Genomic DNA, 20,046 nt, shown 5'->3' on the forward strand with positions numbered 1-20,046 from the left:
CTCTCCCAGTGTAGTACAACAAGCTATGATGACATTCATCAGGACCAGAGATAGTATTTGAGGTAAAATGGCTTGATACAGAGCAGCCAGCTACAAGAAGGCTGGAGAGGGGCTTTTCACAAGGGGTGGTGGCTTTAAACTGAAAGAGGTAGTGGAGAAGGTGTACTGAGCTACAGCCTGATTGCATTTAGAGTAAATAGACACATCTCTTTGGTAATAGTTTCCAACTGTAATTGAACTCAAGGAGATAAAAACATCAAGCAGCTCAGAAGGCTCAGTACCTAAAAAAATGAAAAGCAGGGGGTGATCTGATACTCTAGAGGATCAGAATGCAAATTTAAGTTATCTTGCTAAGCATTTGGACCTTAAGGATGTTGTATAAAGTTAGTAAAAACTGTATAAGATACATGTATAATAAAAATACATAGAATTCTACTACACGATTAGGCAGTAATTTTTGGCAAAAAACCCCAAAACTACTAATACATGAACATGCTTTTCAATAATCTCATAATTTCTGCCTAAGAAAAAGATTCTTGAAATTGTGTAACTAGATACCCAGAGACCTACACGAAGTCAATGTAATATATGGAATTCTATTTCAAATTCTATTTCAAATGTAAGGGGAGGAGAAGGATCATCCTCTGGAGGTACTTATCTCACTCCTAACCATAGTGGAAGCTTGGACTGGACATTGATTTTCAATCAGTGAAGCATGGTGAGATGAATCTCATAATTAGTAATTATAGAAAATCACATTTTAGTTGTGTATAGTAGAAATTCAATATTGATTAATTGATGGCAGTAGATGTTGACATCTTGATACCTGGAAAGTCTACTGTTCTTGTTCAGCATGGTAAACATCAAGATTTGATGTGAATCTTTGAAAGCCACAGATAGCTGTTAAAGAAGAACTAATGTATAGGTGAGATTTTCAGAACTACCTTTTACCTGAATTTCCTATTATCTACATTTATGCAGTTTCTCCATAGATGTGTTCTCTTTTGATCAGAGATGATCTGCCCAGCACAAAAAGATGCACCTTCCTCATGTTTCTCAGTGTGGTTCAAGGGTTTTTCTTTCTACCCTGCAATTTTTATATTTGTCTAATATATGAAATCTGGGAGTGGATATGGACGCTTTTAGAGTTGCTAAATTTTTCATGAACAAGGATGTTTTCCCAAATTGTGACTAAAAGTGATGCCAGATGCAGAAAGCATTTCCAGTGTTGCAGACTGCAGGAAACAAAGGGCTCATTTGCACTTTGGTGCCGAAATCTTTGGATTAACTGCTATGAGCTCATAAGATCAAAACGTTCAGCTCAGCACTGAGAGTTAGGAGTAGCCTTGATCTGCAGATCAGCATTGTCATGTTCCAGCTATACTGTGGCTGACCTCCTGTTTAGCTAAACTGACTGATTGTGCTGATAAAACCACTCTGATTCTGCTACATCATAAATACAATAACTCAGTGTGTGCCTCTGGGGCCCTAAGCTATATTGTCAAATCATGGCAACTGTTTGTATTTATGATACAGGTTTTTTCTTTACCAATTCCTGCAGGGTCACTCTAAAATGGTTAAAAAAGGGAAAGCATTTGTGACTGCCTTGTCTAACTAACAATTTCTTTGTTGTTCACTTTCTTCAACTATTTTGGTCACGCTCCTTTCAGCCCAGTCTGAGATGGAGGGACACCTCAGAGATTGGCAATTCTTACACGTTTTGTGAAGACTGATGGTTTCATTGAGCAAAAAAGACCCAATAAAATCTTCATTAGTTCTGCCTCTCACAAAATGCTTTGTAGAGCGAAAAGACCTTTAGAGAGAATTAGAGCCCTAATCTGTCATTTTGAACATCCTCGCTTTCCATTAAACAGAGCAATTTGCAAGATTAAATGCAAAGGAATATTTTATTAGTCCTCATTATTTGGACTTTATCTGTTTCTGATTCCTAAAAGCTGATACAAAAATATACACCCTTTGTTTGTTTAACCAGTAAATGGTTGTATTTCCTTCTAGTATATTCTAGAAGTATTCATTCCTCCCAAAGTAGAATAAATAGGTCAACATTCACAGTTCAAATCACAGTTCCTCTGGATTCAGATTCCAGCAAGGGAAGGCAGTATGAGTGGCAGTTTGTTCAAATTACTTTAATTATTTCACGTATCACTGTCATCTCTTGTTGCTGAATTACTGTCAAATAAACCACCCCTATGATCAATTTAACTGCCCCCTTCTTAGCCTTTTGAATACTTTCTGAAGGGACTTCTCTGCATTTTTACAGATTCCTGGATGAGTGAGAACTACTTCTGATCTAATAGAAGACTCAGATGCTCTCCAGGCATCTTTGACCTGTGTTTAGAACATGGACAGGTAGGACCAGTGTCTCAGGTCTTGCTGTTTACTAATACGTATTTTCTAATGAAGCTTTCCCCTGTGCAGCCAGAGAAAACAGACTGGAGATGTTTCTGATTCTGCATCTTGTTTTACACTGGCCATGGCCCCAGGATAGATCTGAACAAGCTAGGAGCTACTTAATTTTAAACAACTTAGCCTTTTTTATTAAATGGAAAAAACTGAATGATGCTAGTCCAGTTTTCTGCCTGAAACCTGGGAGGATAGTTAGATCAGTGGATAGTCAAGGAAGTTTCAGATCTAAAGGTCTGTCTTAGAAAAGTTGGAAGTGATTGAGGTGTGGTGAGGATTTATATGACTGTACTCTTCCCTCTGATGACTATAGTACAATAGTGAGAAGTTTGCTGTGAAGCTTTTTTAATAAACATCAGATACTGCTAAGATGAATGCAATGTGAATTGTACAGATTATTGCTCTGTAAAATTTCTGTAGGAGTAAGATCACTCTTAATGGGGTCAGATGTTAAAGAGAATGACAATACATAATCTACCCCCTAGCATTAGGTATAAAGGATTCTGCCATCCTTTATCATCAAGGGATTCAACAAAGAACACCTGTTCCTTTACAGTATTCTTCACTTTGGGGTTGATTATTAGTTGACCAGGAAAAATATTCTTATGGATCCAGACTCAGCTGATAAAAGGAAGGAGAAGAGTCCATTATCTAATATTGTTGCATAATGAGCTATCATAGTGATGGCAATAATAAGCATTTGGATATAATAGTCTGCAGAAGAGGAAGAGAGCCAAGCCAAACTATTCCAGAGAGATCAGGATTCTTTTAATGCTGAACCTGACTCCTCTATACACAAGCTACATCTCAGTTTAAATTTGTTTTTTAAATATTTAGTTAAATTGATAAAAATTTTGTATGGGCATATCTACATCAAATGAAGGGAAAATAGACCAGTGTTCCTTGATACTAATTTCTCTTATGGAGTGGTAACTTTGTCAGGGAGGGCTGGAGCAAGCAGCAGAGACAGAAATCTTTAAAAATCAATTCTGCCATAAAAGAATTAGCATCAAAGGACCAGAGAAACTAAGTAGAAGTGTTCCCCACTCTGTATTGAAAAAGATGAGGGAATTTAATTATTTGATAAGGCAACCTTCTCTTTTAATTTTTTCTTCTTATTTTTGTGTGTGTTTCCATTAAGTACAACCATGTTACCATAAAACAGATTCAAGTAGCATTCCCAAAAAACTCCCTCAAGTTGCTTTTACTCCTAGTGCTTGCAATGCACATTCTTGAGTGATCTACAGACGGGTAGCTATAATTTGAATCTTTAAGAGGGACAAAAATACCTGTTAGCATCCTTCCCCAGCAACAGAAACAAAGGCTTTTCTCTCTCCTTTTTCCCTTTAGGTTTCTTGACCTATTAAAAACATGGTTTTTTCTGTTTTTGTACTTTTAGTTCTGATCTGTGCAATCCATGTTTGCAGCTCCTCATATTTGATTTTTAAAATATAAAAAATTTGAGTCCTTATGCACTTTCAAGAGATGAAGTGATCGAAGGCAAAACATTTTGAGTTAATCAGAACTGGTGTCTGAGGTTCTGTGTACCTTCTGTGTGTGCTGTTCTCCCTCCTTTCTTCTGCTACTTTGAAGCCAAATACAGGGTGGCCCATAGCACTCCAAGTCTAAGTGCTGGAATCTTGTCAACCTCATTTTACCACTTAAATTATAGCGCAGGAAGGATCAGAGCAGGAACACATCTACCACCACTCACTAAATGCATGCCATGAATTACTAGCATGGTCACTGGCACTGCAGACACTGAACTCCCACCAGCACTCAGAAGGGTTAGTGCCTGCTTTAGTTCTGTGTAGACCATGTCTGTGATTGCCATGGAGACCCAGAAGAGAAATCAGGCCATTTTTATTCCAGTGCAATCCACCTGTACTTTAAGAAACCCAGGACACCCATGTCAGTATCACCCTTCACTCTCCCAGGTGTTGTTGGAGTGGGACCCATGGTGGGAAACACCTGGGGTGAACAGAATGTGGAGGAGAGCACCGAGCCTGAGCCCCAAGGTGGGCAATGGCTCAGGAATCTCTTCACTAGTAAATCCCATCCTGGAGTGCACTGGGAAGAGTGTGGCCAGCAGGTCAGGGAGGGGATCCTCCCCCTCTCCTCAGTCCTACTGAGGGCGTATCTGGAGTGTCCAGTTCTGGGCTCCTTAGTACAAGAGAGATAAGGAGCTGTTAGAGAGGGTCCAGCAGAGGCCACAAAGTTGATGAGGGGTCTGGGACATCTCTTATGATGAGAGACTGTGGGAGCTGGGCCTGGTTAGTCTGGAGAGAACACTGAGAGGGCATCCCATTTATGCATACAAATATCTCAGAGGTGGATGCCAAGGGGATGGTGCCAGACTTTTTTCAGTGGTACCCAGTGACAGTAGGAGGAGCAATGGCCATAACTAAAACAAAAGTAGTTTCACCTCAACATGAGGTAGAACTTTATGTTGAAGGTGCCAGAGCACTGGAACAGGCTGCCTAAGGAGGTCAAGAAGTCTCCCTGTATTGACATATTCAAACCCCACCTGGACACATTCCCGTGTCACCTGCTCCAGGTGACCCTGCCCTGGCAGAGTGCTTGGACTGGGTGATCTCCCAAAGGTCCCTTCCAACTCAAAAAATTCCGTGATTCTGTAAAATTCAACTCAACGGGACGCGGCCATTTTGGTGCACTTCCAAAAAAACAGCGGGTCTGGGATTTTTATTTCCTTCCTGCTCCTGTCCAACTTGGCGCCCATGGGATGGCACCAGGCTCCCTGCACCCGGCCAGGCAGCAGCGCCTGAGGGAGCAGAGGAGCTGCCTCGGGCTTGGAGCACTACAGGAAACCACCACAGCTTCGGGAGAAAAAATCCCTTCCAGTGGGCACTGGCCGGGAACAAGGGGCCGGGAACAAGGGGCCGGGCAGGACCGGACCGGACCGGACCGAGCCGAGCCGAGCCCAACCCAGCCGAGCCCAACCCAGCCGAACCGAACCGAACCGAACCGAACCGAACCGAACCGAACCGAACCCAACCCAACCCAGCCCAGCCCAGCCCAGCCCAGCCCAGCCCAGCCCAGCCCAGCCCAGCCCAGCCCAGCCCAGCCGAACCTAGCCGAGCCCAGCCGAGCCCAGCCGAGCCCGCCCTCTTCTCCTCTTCCGATTGGTGGGTTTTGCCCCCTCCGCGTCTTTTCCGCCAATCAGCGCTCCGCGTCCGTTGCCAGGCGGCCGCTGGCGGCCAGCCGGGCCATGGCGGGCCGGTGGCGGGACGTGTGCGGGGTGCGCATCGACCCGGCCGAGCTGCGCTTCAGCGACACGGTCCCGGGGAGCCGCTACCGCGCCGCTCTCACCGTGCAGAACCTGCGGGCGGGCACCTGCCGCCTGCAGCTGCTGCCGCCGAACCGGCCCCAGGTGAGGGCCGGCCGGGAGGGAGGCGGCGCGGGGTGCCCGCGGCCGCCTCTCCGCAAACAGCGGCCGCGCTGCGTTTGCCTGGGGCCGCGCCTCCAGCCTGCGGGAACAGCGGCAGAACGAAGGGAACTCCGAGCTTCCCGGTTCTTTATTCTCCCGAGGTTGTGAGCAGTTTAGAGAGAGCTCCTTCTTTCTTAAACCCATAGTTTCAGTAGAAATAAACAGGCTTTCCTTACTACATGGACCATTATAACAATTGGACTCGATGGTGCTGGAGGTCTTTTCCAGCCTTAGCGGTTCTGTGATCAACTCCCTTGCTGGCAGCAAATCCTGCTTTGCCTTCTTGGCTGGCTTTGCGCTCTCCAGAATTCGTCCCGCAAGAAGCCCACGGATTCCTCGTAACTTCGGGGAGCATTCTGTAAAAATGGGTCACTTTGTTGTGGTGTGAACCCCAAATCTGGGAAGTGACAGCTCTCTTACCTAATTTCTGAGTTGTATACTTTTAAGTTTTTTGACTGGAATAGTCCCCTTGTAGTATTTGCTTGATGAGAGCTTTCTCAGAAAAGAAGTAGTTTAAGCTTTCTCAGAAAAGAGGAGGTTTGCAATCTTTTCTCAAGATAGTATGACTGCTATTAATAACATCTGATAAGTTCTGGAAAAGTCATTGCATTGCCAGACTTTTTAAAGGCAAATGCATCTTTACTATTCTAACCAGTTGAGCCCTCCTAACCTATGTGGCTCCAGCGAAACCCTGCTGTGGTTAGTAGTTTATTGTTTGTAAATGATGTCAAAATTGAGATCAAAAGGTTGGAATGAACTGGCATCAGGGGTTGAGCAAAAGCTGATGTTGCTTTGTGTTCATGGCAACTTGAACTATAATTCTGGGTGGTCATCAATATGATTTTCAGATAATTGAAGTACCTTGGATAATTTCACTGAGTAGTGAGCCTTTTTGAGGGCAAGAGTGGCAGCTTGATTCTTATTGAACTGTAGCTGAAGACTTTTGGTATGAGCTGGAAACTGTCAAGAGTGCTTGATTTGGTAGGGCTGTGCTTATTCTGTTTTGTTAGTTTTTATCAGCCTTATCCATTTTTCATGTGCTCCAGAAATGGAAAGGCAGAGTCAATTTTAGAAAAGAGAAAAGGTTACTAAATCATAGCTTTGTGGTTTTCCCCTCTGTGCTTAACTCTTGCCTTTTGCTGTATATTTTTATACCATTGTACCGGAGATGACCAAGATAACAGCTAGGGAACAAGATTCCTCTTCACACCCTCAGTTCCAGGAAGGTCTGTTGTGTTGCCCCTTTTCATTCCCAGACCTTGTCTTGCTATCTGTGATTACAAGGCTCTGAAGTGTATGACTCCTCTGAAGTACATTCTGATGCATTACATACACAGAGTGGAAGCACTGAAAAATAACCTTTCTTGAGCTGTCATAGTGCATGGCCAAGAAATGCCTTTCAAGGAATTAAGCTCACAAAGCAGTTTTCCATAGGCTCCATTGTATGTTCCTAGTACAATATAACAATTTTGCCTTGTATAAAATGAAAAAGCTTGGATGTTTAATTCTTTTTAGAGAACAGATCGATTCTACACACCTCAGAATTAAAACAGGGCTACTCTTTCAATATCAAGCCCATAATCATGATGTGCATGACATAACAAATTTCCTTTAGTTGAGTATTTATACTGCTAGGAGGACTCTAAAGGAATAGGAGATACTCAGAGAACAGAAACAGCGAGTAGTGAATTATGTTTGCGTATTTAAAACATAAATTAGAACAGAAAACTTAGAGAATACTGGGAAGTATTTCTGTCTTTCAGAAATAAAAAATATTTAACCTGAACATAAACAGCAGAAGACCACTGTGCATGGGGTACTGTGAATTGTAAGGAGACTGAACCACCAGAGGAGCTCTAGACTTTACTATGAGGCTTTCCTAGGAATGTGGGAAATGCTGCATTTCCCTCTATGTGCTAGTGGGTTACTTGTATCTTCTGTTGAAGGAAAGGTGCAGGGGGTGTTGGATTTAAACAGAAGGTTTTAAACAGAAGGTTACAAACACCAAATGCAGCACTATTTTTTTGAGAGAGGAAGGGGTGCTCTCTGTCAGCTGCTTCTGTTTTTTTTCTTTTTCATTTGACCCCCAAGACTGGAGGTGCCTTTCAAGCAGATTTTCAGTGTGCAGTGAGACTTTCTGTTGACGTCAGTCAGACCTACAGGAAACTCTTACCCGTCCCCTTTTGTTGCTGCTTTGAACTGAGACTTAATCCTTGTACTTTTCTCAGGCACTATTCTTCTCTGAATAATAGTTGATTTAATTTTGTGTTGCTTCAGAAGGTTTTTTGCAATAGTAGGAGAAGCTGGAGCTTTCTTGGAAAGACTAGAAAATTTTGCTAATTCATTCTGTCTTTCTCTTTTCCTGTAAAAAGTCTGAACTTCAGTAAACAGGGAGGTAAAATTATAAAATCCTACATATGAGTTCACGGTAAGTTTTAAATTGACATTTGTGTTCTTCTGAAAATAAACTACATGTATATCCTTCTTAATCTAGAAATGTGTAACAATTAAAAACTCTTTTTTTTTTTTTTTTTTTTTTTTTAATTTCAGTTTAAATTGATTGTGGAAAATCCAGAAAAACCCATTGCGTCTGGACTTCAAGTGAAAGCTGTTGTGGAATATACTCCCAACTGTGCAGAAGATCTTCAGGATAAATTAATTCTTTTAGTAGACGATGACATAGTTGATATCCCCCTGCTTGGGTATGATATTCAGAAGTTCATGTGCTGCTGTTAATATTTGCAGTTTAATCTTGTGGGAAGTTTACTTATACATGTCAGTTACGGCTTTGTAATTAGTCTGTCAATTGCATGGAAAACAAACAGTAAGTTTTCTTACAAAAGTAAGATTTTTTTTTTTCAGAGCAGTACATTGGTAAGAAGTTCATTGGTGTGATGTTCCTCTAAGATCACAGAGAGTCTGGGTTTTTAGTTTTGCCTTATCCTAACTTGGTTGTGATAATGTTGATAATCTTGAATTCTGTATTATTAGACAAGTCAACAACTACTCTTAATGTTTTTCCTTTGTACTGAATCATTAATGCAAAAGATTTTACAGTAATTGTTCATAACAGTTGCAAATCTGGATTATAGTGAAACATATGTTGCCTAATTCTAAAAATACGGTGCATGGTTTAGAGCAACATCACTTGTTCAAGGAATTTTGAAAATTTTTATCAGGGTAGTATTGTGAAGGTAAGGCCACTTAGGATTGTGATGCTACTGGTGACTCTTTTCTGGAAAGGACTTCCAATAGATGAATAGATTTCAGATCTTCATGTGTACTAGTTTGAAAGCAAACCAGTGAGAGACTTGAAGTCAGAACTACAATTTATTAGGAAAATTAAAAATAAATGCAATAGTACAGAAACACTGACAGAGTCAGAATAGGACCTGACACCCTGCTGGGCAGGGTGGTGGTAGCAGTCTGAGTAAATGGTGGCTGCACTCCTCTTGAGGTGATAGATGTGGTTCTGTTGAAGTGGTGATCCTGTAGAAGGGTCTGGTCTTCCTCTGAAGGTCCAGTGGTGCTTATGTAGCTCTTGTCCTCTGGAAACCCAGTAGGTAAGGGCTGAGTGTGGTGTTCCAGACCTCAGATTATATCCAGGCAGGAATGCTCGGTTCCTCCCCCTGGGCGGAGCATCTCACAGTGGGATGATGTCATTTTATGAGTCATGCAGTGAGGCTTGGTGGCCCATTAACAGAAGATGTTCTCCGGAGGGAGTTATCAGGGATGTGTCATGGAAGAGACAAAGAACACTGCCCCACCTGGTTTTCACAGATGGTGGTAGAATACATACTTTTGGTTACATCTTGCACTGTAACCTAAGACATTCATGTTTAAGTGTCTTTTGCAGGGAAAACGTTGACAGGCTTTAATTTTTTTTTTTTGTGTGTGTGTTTGGAAAAACAAAGTATACTTTATGATTTCTTTTAATCAGCATTTTCCAAAATGTCTTTTGTGTCATGCAAATGCAGTAAATTCCAGCTTCATAAAAAAACCCCAGCCAGCAAACCAAAGCAAGCAAATAAACCTCACGCTGTATTAAAGCACTAACCCAAAACCCTTTAACGTCACTACCTCCTTTTTGCACAGGTCTGTATCTACTGGAAAATCTCATTGCATTTAGAATGTATGCTTATTTCTGTCCACTTGGGAAGGGTGATATTTGAATCTTGAGAGGAGAATTAATTTTGTTTCAGTTTTCCAGTAAAGCTTCTTATAAGAATGTCTGGATACAGTTGATTTGAAACACGGTTTTATGTGAGATCAGAGGTGTCACTGTATTTGAGTCTTTAAAATACAAGTTTCCTGAGGCATGATCTTTTCATTATGCCTAAAAAGTATCCAATATAGTGATATCATCACACTGGCTGAGGCTTTTAAATAAATAATAGAAGTAGCTTGTGGCGTGTGTCATTACCCACTTCTGTCTGTTGTAATAAGTTTTGCTGAAGTTACATAAAGTATGTATCAAACACAAGACTGTAAAAGGACACTGGCATTGCTTCCTCACTGCCTTTAGTTCAGGCAGCTCATAATGCATTATGGCAAATTATTTGGTCTTATTTTGTGATGCAACTAACCCGTGATAGTTTTATTTGAAGTACTGTAATGAAGTATTTGAAATGAAATAGAAATGTGTGCATTTAATTTTGACTAATTGTTTAAAGCTATATTGTTTTAAAGTTAGAATAGTCAGTCATTAAACAGGCTGATAGATAAGTACCTCTCTTTTATACCTTCCATGAGTATGCTGTAGTGCTGAAGTGAGTTGCCAAAGCCTTGACAGGACAACCAGGACAAAAGGAGAACTCTCTTCCACTGGAGTGCTTAATCAAATTTCTTTTAAAATGCAAAGGTATTTTCAGGTTCTGGGAAATATAATGTTGTCTTGTCTCTGCAGATTAATTCCGTACTGTTGTCTGGAAATAGAGTCAGAGATGGATTTTGGTGAAATGATTGCAAACAATAAACTAATTACTAAAGAGATTAGTATTGCTAACCGTGGATCAACTTCAGGTAAATATTTAGTGTGCATTAAATCATACAAATATTTTATTTTATTGGAAAGCATATTTTATGCAATTTAACACTTCAGTGACCAAGTAGCAATTAACTGAAATTTTGGGTTATGTAGATTATGAGTATTGTAGCTGCAGGTGTTGTACATGGCCCACTGTTTATGTAGCCAGTACTATGTTTCCATTTAGGAAAGAAAAATTACTTTAGAACTTTGAAAATTTTAGGAGTTCTCTACTTTTGAGTCCCATTCGAAAGATGTAAAAATAATAGTTGCTCATTGCCTTAGTGTGCCCAGCATAGACAGCAGCAAATTACATCTGCCCTTGCTTTGTGCTTCTGTGATCCCCAGACCTGTCTCTTGAATAAACAACTATGAGTTCCCTGCACTTTATGAGCTGAAGTCCTCTAGGATGGGAATTGAACTGTATTTGTTGCTAAGAGATAATGAGAGGCCTTTTATCTTGCTGCCATAGCTTTTGAAATCCTACAGCTTTTACAACAGGCACATCCCTAAATTTCTGTGAGCAACTATTCCAAGGAGAGTAAGAAACATGGACAAAGGAGCATGAGAATGCTTACCTGATCCAAATAACCTGTTTGATTGCCTTTTGCAGTGGACAAAGCTGCAGACACCTTTCACCAGAAGCAGGGTGGCAACTATGTTGAATTTCAAACAACAAATTTAAGGCAGTTAATTATTTTGGTTCCTCATTTGTGCAGCTGTTGTTACGTTATAGGCTGTCTTATTTTGCATTAGGCCAAGGTTGTGGGAACATTTGTCTCCTAAATTCTCATATGAAATACTGTACCAAGAGAAAATACATGATTACAGAAATACAGAGATGAGTTGCACTATTAAAAAAAAACCAAACCAAAACAAAAAAAAAAACCAGAAAAACCCCCAAAAATAAAAAAATCAAATTTCTGTCTAGATAAAGCAGATTTAAATTTTTTTTTTTCCATTAAACAAAAGGAGAAATTACTGGGGAGGGTTTTCCTAGACAGTTCAACTTAAAGATGTAGTAGTATGTAGTTTATATAATGTCTTTCTCATACATGCTAACTTATTACTTTTAGCAGTTATGATTAGGTGAAGAAAATGAGATAACCTACAGGACATATGCATCTACAATTAATTTGTATGATATTATTTTTTTCATGTTGTATAGGGAAACGTTTCTAGGTATAAACTCTGTTGAATGATACATGCAGACTGCATGGTGGAGTTTTATAGGATTGAATGAAAATTAGAAAAAAGGTGATGGTTGGTAAAGAATGTCTTGAGGGCAGACAAGGGAAGAGCAGCTGAATCTGTGTTTCTGTAGGCTCTGTAAATCATACAGCAGGTCACAGTAACAGCACGTAAACTGTATGAGCAGGAAGTGCTCTGTGCTGGCCTGAGACTTGAGGATTGCATTTAACTTGTCATCCCATGCACTAAACAAGTCCCTTATTCCTGTTTCTGATCTCATATCAGAGATTATCTTTTCTATGAAATCAAAAAGTGCATTTTTCATACATTTTAAACAATTTCTTTGTGTCTATGATATAATGACAGATAATTAATGTTGTTTGTTATATACAGGGGTTTTTTTGCATTTTAAACAATATTATTATAACCTAGAAATATTTACTGTTTTCTTCTGCAGTGTTAGGTACAGACCAAATCATAGAAGCTGTTTTTACCTGCAATATGCCCTTAACTTTCTGGCTACTGTATCTCCCTAGAGTTTGTATAACTTGAAAATGTTACTTACAGCTGTTTTGTGAAATAGTCACTTTTGTTTGGAATGTGAATATCTTTCCTGTTGCAATCACAGCTCACAAAATGGAATTGGACATGTGGTGTAATAATTAAAGCCTGGAAATAATGTCTACTCTCTTTTAGAAATAGCTTTTAAAAAGGTTAACTCTATGTTTCCTTTTTTTCATAGGAAAACATAGTGCTTCTGAACATCTGCATTATGTGTTGTGTAATTTCAAGCATGTAATAGAAGCATGTAAATCTACAGCTTTGTATTTGTAGCGTTCTGTTTATTGCTCTGGGGTTTTTTTAGGTGCATTTAGAATATCATATGATGGGGTTGTCCTGTTTAACATAAAACCTACCAGAGGAGTGGTAAAGCCAAGATCAGTAAGGACAATTAAAGTGGATATCTGCACAGATGCACCCGGAGTCATCAAAGAAGTGATGAAGTGAGTGTATGACTGAAGAAATACAGCTCTATAAATTCCATTTTTGTCTGTTATTAATTCTTGTCTTTATTACGAATTGTTATCTAAAAAAGTTAAGTTCCTAAGCATCAGTTGCTGTCTTTAATATTTAGTTTTATTAAATTAATTTGATTGTTATATTATATCCACAGAAAAGTGGAGCATAAATTGTATTCCTGGTTGTGTTAGTAAAAATCTTTCATAATTCATAATGATCTGGGATGTTTGCACATTTTTCAGAATAAAACTAACCTGGGGCTTTTGTATCTTTCACCTTTCTGCACATCCTGTGTTCCTCACTTTTCTTAGCTTCTGTAACTGCTTGTTTTCTTTTAGCTCTATATGTTTCAGGAGTCAGAAACATTATGGTGTTCTTTGATGTCTCTTATTTTCACTGGAGGGAATGTATTTGCAACACTAACTCTTGTAGGAGTAGATTGCTGTTAAATGCTTACCTTATAGAACCATAGAATCACTGAGTGGTTTGGCTTGGAAGGGACATTTAAGTCCTGTGGTTCCAATCCTCCTGCCATGGGCAGGGACCTTCTACCAGACCACGTTACTCAGAGCCACATCCAGCCTATCCTTGAACACTTGCAGTGATGGGATGTCCACAACCTCTCTGGGCAATGTGGGAATAGGGTGTGATTGGTTTGTTGGGTGTTTTGGTTTTGTTTTGGTTCATGGTCTGGAGTTTTTGTGGGTCGTTTTTTTTTTTTTTTTTTTGTTAGTTAGTTTTTTGGGGTTTTTTTTGGGTTGGGTTTTTTTTTTTGTTTTTTTTTTTTGGGTGAGTATGGAAGTTTTCCGTTTTATTTTAAGTTATTAACATAAACTTTAAGTTCAATTTTTCTTGTTCTTGCTTTTGCCCTGTTGGAAGAGGCAATGGAACAACAGGAGAAAAGTTCTCAGAGTGACAGGCAAGGTGGTATCTGTGCTATTGCTTCACAGTTACATACATCCTCCTTCATACTATACTTTCTTTGCCTAATAACTTTCAACCCTTTGGTTGCTAAGTGTCCTGCTTTATGCTTCACTTTTGCTGTCCAGGCTGCCATCACTATTTTCTTCACCTCATCTTGGCTACTGTTTCGTGCAATCTAGTAGATAATTTATCTATTCAGCTGAGAAAACACAGAGCTCAGATTTCATCCTGCACCCATTTCCTGCCTTAAATTCTGCTTAATTCTGTTAGTGAATTTGGTGTTTCCCAGTAGTTATTGTTATATTCTTTAGACCAAATGAAATGTTACGTTTTCTTGTTAAGCCTTGCACAAATATATTAATTTAGTGTACATATGTATTTAAACAGGGTTATATTTAAAGTCTTGCAATGGGTGTTTGACAGGAATTTGATTTGGAGAGAGTATAATTTTCACGAAAGCACCATGGCTATTTCCATTTACCATGTTGTCTATAAACATTTACCTTCTATGTGCAAGCAAAATTATTCCCAGTGGAATCTTCTCTTCGAAAGTTGCAAGATGATATTTAGAGAGTTTGAGACCCTCTCCCAGATCCCTTGTGTAATTATATATGTGACTACTGAAAACAAAGATTTTTTTTTTAAATTAAAATTTAGTTTTTAGCTCAGAGGCTATTCATAAGGACAGATGATTCTTAAAAAACAGGGTGTATTATTACTTGATTCTTTTGTTCATCAAGAACAATTATGCTTTGTTCCGGTAGAATTTTAATAACAAAAATTTGTACAACATCTGTATGATCTTGGTCATTTGTGGTGTCATCAAGATGCAGCTCCCAGGCAGGAACAGCTGCAGTTCTTTCATGCTTATTCAGATGAACTTCTAGCTCCAGTTCCCTATGAGAAAATTAGGTATTATACACTAAAATTGGTATTTAGATACAAAGACTCTGAGGGATAAGAGCAGTGTATTGTCTGTGGACACCACCTAATTCTTTGCAGATGTCATTCCTATCATGTCAAACATTTAGGAAAAAAAACAAAGCAAACCCAAAACTCCACCATGTAAGGTGGGATTTTTCCTGATTGGTGATATTCCTGTAAGACCATGTCAAGGACATGGCCTCTGCCCTGCTCTCCCCATGTAGTTTATCTATGGAAAGCTTGGATTGGGTATTTTTTTTTTTTTGCACAGATTCTAATTCAAACCAAACTAACCAAACTGATTATTTCTAACACTTCTCTACATTACATGTTGCTGCTTATTACTCTTACTGGCAGAGTGGAGTTGGAAGGTCGTGGCTGCACTGAAGTATGGATCAAAGGTGTTGTGGTTGAACAAGTTCTTAAAGTTCTTGGAGTGTCTTGTGGAAAAGTACTGAAATGCATTAACTTTGGACCTCTTTACTTTGGGACTTCAAAGGCTGAACAAATAAATTTATACAATGAAAGCCCTGAGTGTATGGATTGGGTAGCCGTACTGGAAGACAATGCCATTGGAGGAGAGATGGTGAGAAACTGCTCAGGTTTATATTTTAGTTGAAAACTAGTTTTCATTTCTGCATTTGTATTATTTATTTCTCAACATTCATCTTCTAGTCTTGTTTACTATATCATAGTTTTTCTTGATCAATAGGCTTTCCGAAACTTCTGTCCAACCAATGTTTTTTACTTCAATTTAACCCTAGAACTGAGTTTTTCATTTATTTCTGTTTCACTATGTGATATTTTAGCCTTAAAAATGCTAAATGCATTCCCTGAGTGTGGTTCTTTTAGTTTTGCTGAGGTTTTTGTTTTAGCAATTTTGCTTTAAATCCTTCTCATTTTTTTTTCTTATTACTTACTAGGAGTTACAAAAATAAACTTTTGAGTTCTAAGATGTCAGTCATCTGTGGTTTCATTTGTTTTTCTCAGACAGTGAAATAATCAGAGTGAGAATTGTTTAAAAAAGAGAAGTCAAAACATTGACATGAAATTGATTTAAAAATTGATTATTAGTCATGTGATGTGTAACTATGTCAATGTATTTCCTGTGTTATGTCTTTCTATTTGTTATACATGAAAATGTATGTGTAGGGAAAAAAACACAAAAGGGAAAGAAGAACAGGCTGAACTATTCCATATTTTGATTTTTTTTTAGGGGACAGATCTTCAGGGGAGTACAGATGCTGTTTTACAAGACTTAAGCCTGAAAAATAGAGATGTAGATGTTTCCACCTTGATCTTGTGTGTTCCCAATCAAGGAACTTTGCTGCCTTATGAGAAATCTTTGATTACACTGTGCTTTAGTCCAGAGTGAGTGAGTGATACCAATTAAATGCACACACGTGCACAAGTTAATTGGTCTGCACTGTTCTGCAAGAGCTGTGTTAGAGAAAATAATTTTTGAGCTAATAAGTCTGCAAATTATTTCTGAATAACTTCTTGTGTATTTGTGTGTTAAAAGGAATTTCTTGGTGTGATTCTGCAAATACGAAAGCAAAGTCTGAAGTATTTCTATGATTTTATGTTTTATAATACACTAAGGGTGTATTTGGAGCAAGAGTTGGTTGAGATGGTTTTGTGAGAATTGGATTTTATTAGATTTTGCCATATGTTAACCACCAAGAGAGTGAAACATTTCTGAGGGCTGTCATCTCATTAAAAAAAAAAAACAACAACAAAAAACCCCCAAACAAAACCAAAAACTAAACATAAACAAACATTTCTTCTTGGATAAGGAAAAGAAAAAGCAAATGTGCTCTTGCCATTTTCCCTTACTCAAATCTAAATACAGGTAGTTATGCATGTGATATTAGTTTAGAAAACTGTTGTAGACTGGAAAAGATATCAAATTACCAGTCTAATAAGCACACAGATATTGATGAGTTTAAATTTGTTACTATTTGCCTTTTTTGAAAGGAAGTGTGAAGATCATTTGTTCGAGCTGTTACTGACAGCAAAGAGGCCGGACTGGATGTTCAAAAATATGTCTTGATTTTTTGTGGGTTTGGAGGTTTATTTTTTTTCCTATCTTTTAATTAGAAATTGTGATTCTTACAGAAGATTTGAAAGAGACCTTGAAGTGAATGACTCATCACTGGTTCAAGATTATGTCCTGTTTCTGAGATTTGAATCTGTTGGGAAGAGAGGTGGCTGTCTGCAGACCCTCAGTGATGGTGCCACAGCAAGCACAAGTATGTTAGAAATGTATAGTCATCATCAGAAATATATATATGGATGATAAAATTGTATATCTTGATATTTTAATTTTTAAAAACATTGTTGATAATCTTAATAGCTTTATGGTAAATCTGCTTTGTTTGTTTGTTTGTATCAACACAAATAAATTAACTTGTGTCTTTAATGCTTCAGCACCAAAACCTCTTTGAACAGTGAGTAGGAAGGAGGGATTAATATGTGTCATGAATGAACACCTACAACTTAATTATAAATTATAATAATTATAAATGAAAATATTTGAAGGACATAAAAAGCCCCCAGCACTTTTGTAATACCAGTTTTGTGCATTTTCAAGTGCATGTGTGATCATCCTTAATCTCCTTACTGAGGGTATACATTATCTAACAGCTATTATAAGTAAAGATCTCAGTGTTAGGTTTATAAAAACTGCATTATAAACCATTCTGCTTTGTGTTATTATTTTATTTTTGTGACTATACAACTACAGCATGACTTTTCTGTTAGTGAGATAATGGGTGTGAGTGGGGTTTTGTTTGTTTGCTTGTTTTTGTTTGTCTAATGCAGGGAGTCATTCTTGTCACGTGGACTTAGCTTTGATGGGTTCTGGGTTTCCTGTGATGGTAACTCTTCAGCCAGGAACAGTAATTGATTTTAAGGAGTGTTATTTGGGTGAAAAAACACAAGTTGTGTGCACAATGAAAAATGAATCCGAGTTCCTTCCAGTAACATTCAGCTTCCGCAAGACTGCTCACTTCAGTATTTCTCCTGAAAGAGGAAAACTTGAAAAAAAATCTGAAAAGGTAATTCCCTCTTTCTCTTAGGTTATTACTTTATATTACTTTAAATGTAAAAAAAAAAAAAAAAAAAAAAAATTGTAGTACTAAGGCAACTTTAAAAGGGTTTTTTCTCTCTGTAATTTTTTTTTAATAAATTTTACTGATTTGAGAAGATTGATTCATACTCAAATATTTTTGCAGGATACTTTTAATTTGTTTCAGTAAATAAAAAATATTCAAGTAAGATAATATTTCTTTTAATGGAAGAAACCTTGCCAAAAAGTAAGTCAAATATGGAAACATTTACAATTTCCCAAACCTGTAATTCAGGACAGAAGATTTCTCTCAGAAGTGAACAAATGAGACTTTGTTGTGTTCTAATGTGTCACACTTTTATGTTACCTTATATTGCTAATTTTTATGTGCCTGTTGGTACATCTGCAAGCCCAGTTTTGAACACCTGTCTTAGACATGTGTGGAGAGAAGTGACTCAGTGACTCAGTCATATAGAGAATTACACAAAACTTGACTCTTTTCTGCCTCATATGTCTCATAATGAGTCTTCTTTTCCAGGAAGTGAAGTTTTCATTTTCTCCACATCAAATAGGAACATTTGAGATGAAGCAAATTATTGATATCATTGGTACAGGAGTAAATAAAAATAATGTGGATCTTTTGAAGAAAAAATCCTTTCATCAAATATATTTGACCTTACTTGGTGTGTGTAAATCTAAACGAAAAAGCGTTCTATTCACAATTAATCCTGGTAAGATGCTAAAAACTAAGTGAAAAGTGATAAAATGTTTTAAACCCACAATTTTAGCATTTTAAAAGAGAATTTTTTACTTTGTTTACTTTGCTTGTAAAAAGTAATATCTCTTTGCGACTGCAGGGAATGGTCAGTTGTATAACATATGTCCCATAAGACTACAAAACAATGGCTAAAATAATGGTACACCCTCCCATAACTTTATAAAAAATTGAACTCTTAAAGCATAAATTTTCATCATACTTTTATAACTTTTATAAGGTTTAGTTTTTGCAAGCAATGCTGCTGCACAGTGCTAAGATGTTTCAGGAATAAATTGAGAGATATGTAAAGCACAGGAAGAACCTAGGAAAGACAGCATGTTCTTTATTGATTCAAAGTTACTACTGCCAGATGAATTTGCCAGTTCATACAGCCTGCTACCTGTCCTGTGTCCACTGACTCTTCCCCTCCTGTGAAGCCTGTGCCAGCATAAAGAATCTTTCAGGATGTGCACTAATTAGCCTTTAATTTGTTCCTTGTATTCCAGATGTTTTCTGTGAACACTTTACAGTAGATTTGACTAAGCTGTCACTGGATTATAAACCAGTCATAGCAAACATGATTTTTTCTAGCATCAGATGTGCTGCAGCCTCTGCAGCACCAGTGCAATGGGCTTGTCCTGTGCACTGGTACCTGTGTGTTGATGTGGAGGGGAACTTGAATTCTGTTTAGCTGCTGCCAGCTTGATGTACTCACTAGTGAGAAACAGGAAGGCAATACTCGTTTTTTCCATTGTGGGGAAGTAAAAACAGGAAGCTACTGGAAAGTTTTGATAAAATGCTGTTCTTCCTACAAGTACCAGAATGGTTGATAAGCCACTGGGCATTCCTGCTACTTTCAGGAAAGTGTTTCCAATCCATGGCTATCAAGAATTGATGAGAAACTGAACGTTGGCAATTTCTTTGGTTTATTATTGAAATCCAGAGCTCCTTCAGTTTTCCTGCTTCAGAAACACAATTAAAATAAGTGGTTTCTTTGGATCAAAGATTTGATGTAGTATTCAAGTTTTTTGGGCTTTCTACATGCTCTTGTCTGCCATTTGCTGTATAACGTCCCCATTTTCCTCCCTTTTGCAGGTTTATAAAGAGGTTATGAGGGATATCTGTGTTTTGCTTTTAAGCTTGAAGTGTGGAGGAAAAATTATTTTGTTTTTTTCTGATGCTTTTCTAGATGGTTCTATATCTTCCTATTATCTTCTCCTACTCTCTGCAGATGAGTATGTGTACATGTATCTCTGTATTCA

At 38.2% G+C, this 20,046-nt stretch overlaps 1 protein-coding gene across 1 annotated transcript in view; it reads left to right on the plus strand.

The window, feature by feature from the left end:
* The first annotated feature begins 5,644 nt into the window (after positions 1 to 5,644).
* CFAP47 (cilia and flagella associated protein 47) overlaps positions 5,645 to 20,046 on the plus strand; it is a 277,703-nt gene continuing 263,301 nt past the window's right edge. The window contains exons 1-9 of the mRNA XM_069031242.1: positions 5,645 to 5,815; positions 8,423 to 8,574; positions 10,779 to 10,894; positions 12,955 to 13,093; positions 15,315 to 15,543; positions 16,174 to 16,328; positions 17,076 to 17,209; positions 17,781 to 18,016; positions 18,566 to 18,758. Coding sequence (XP_068887343.1) covers positions 5,654 to 5,815; positions 8,423 to 8,574; positions 10,779 to 10,894; positions 12,955 to 13,093; positions 15,315 to 15,543; positions 16,174 to 16,328; positions 17,076 to 17,209; positions 17,781 to 18,016; positions 18,566 to 18,758 — 1,516 coding nt within the window. The 5' untranslated portion in view covers positions 5,645 to 5,653. The remainder of the gene's footprint in view (positions 5,816 to 8,422; positions 8,575 to 10,778; positions 10,895 to 12,954; positions 13,094 to 15,314; positions 15,544 to 16,173; positions 16,329 to 17,075; positions 17,210 to 17,780; positions 18,017 to 18,565; positions 18,759 to 20,046) is intronic.

This window comes from Aphelocoma coerulescens, chromosome 1 (genome assembly GCF_041296385.1).
Source record: "Aphelocoma coerulescens isolate FSJ_1873_10779 chromosome 1, UR_Acoe_1.0, whole genome shotgun sequence".
In the NCBI taxonomy this organism is placed as follows: Eukaryota; Metazoa; Chordata; class Aves; order Passeriformes; family Corvidae; genus Aphelocoma; species Aphelocoma coerulescens.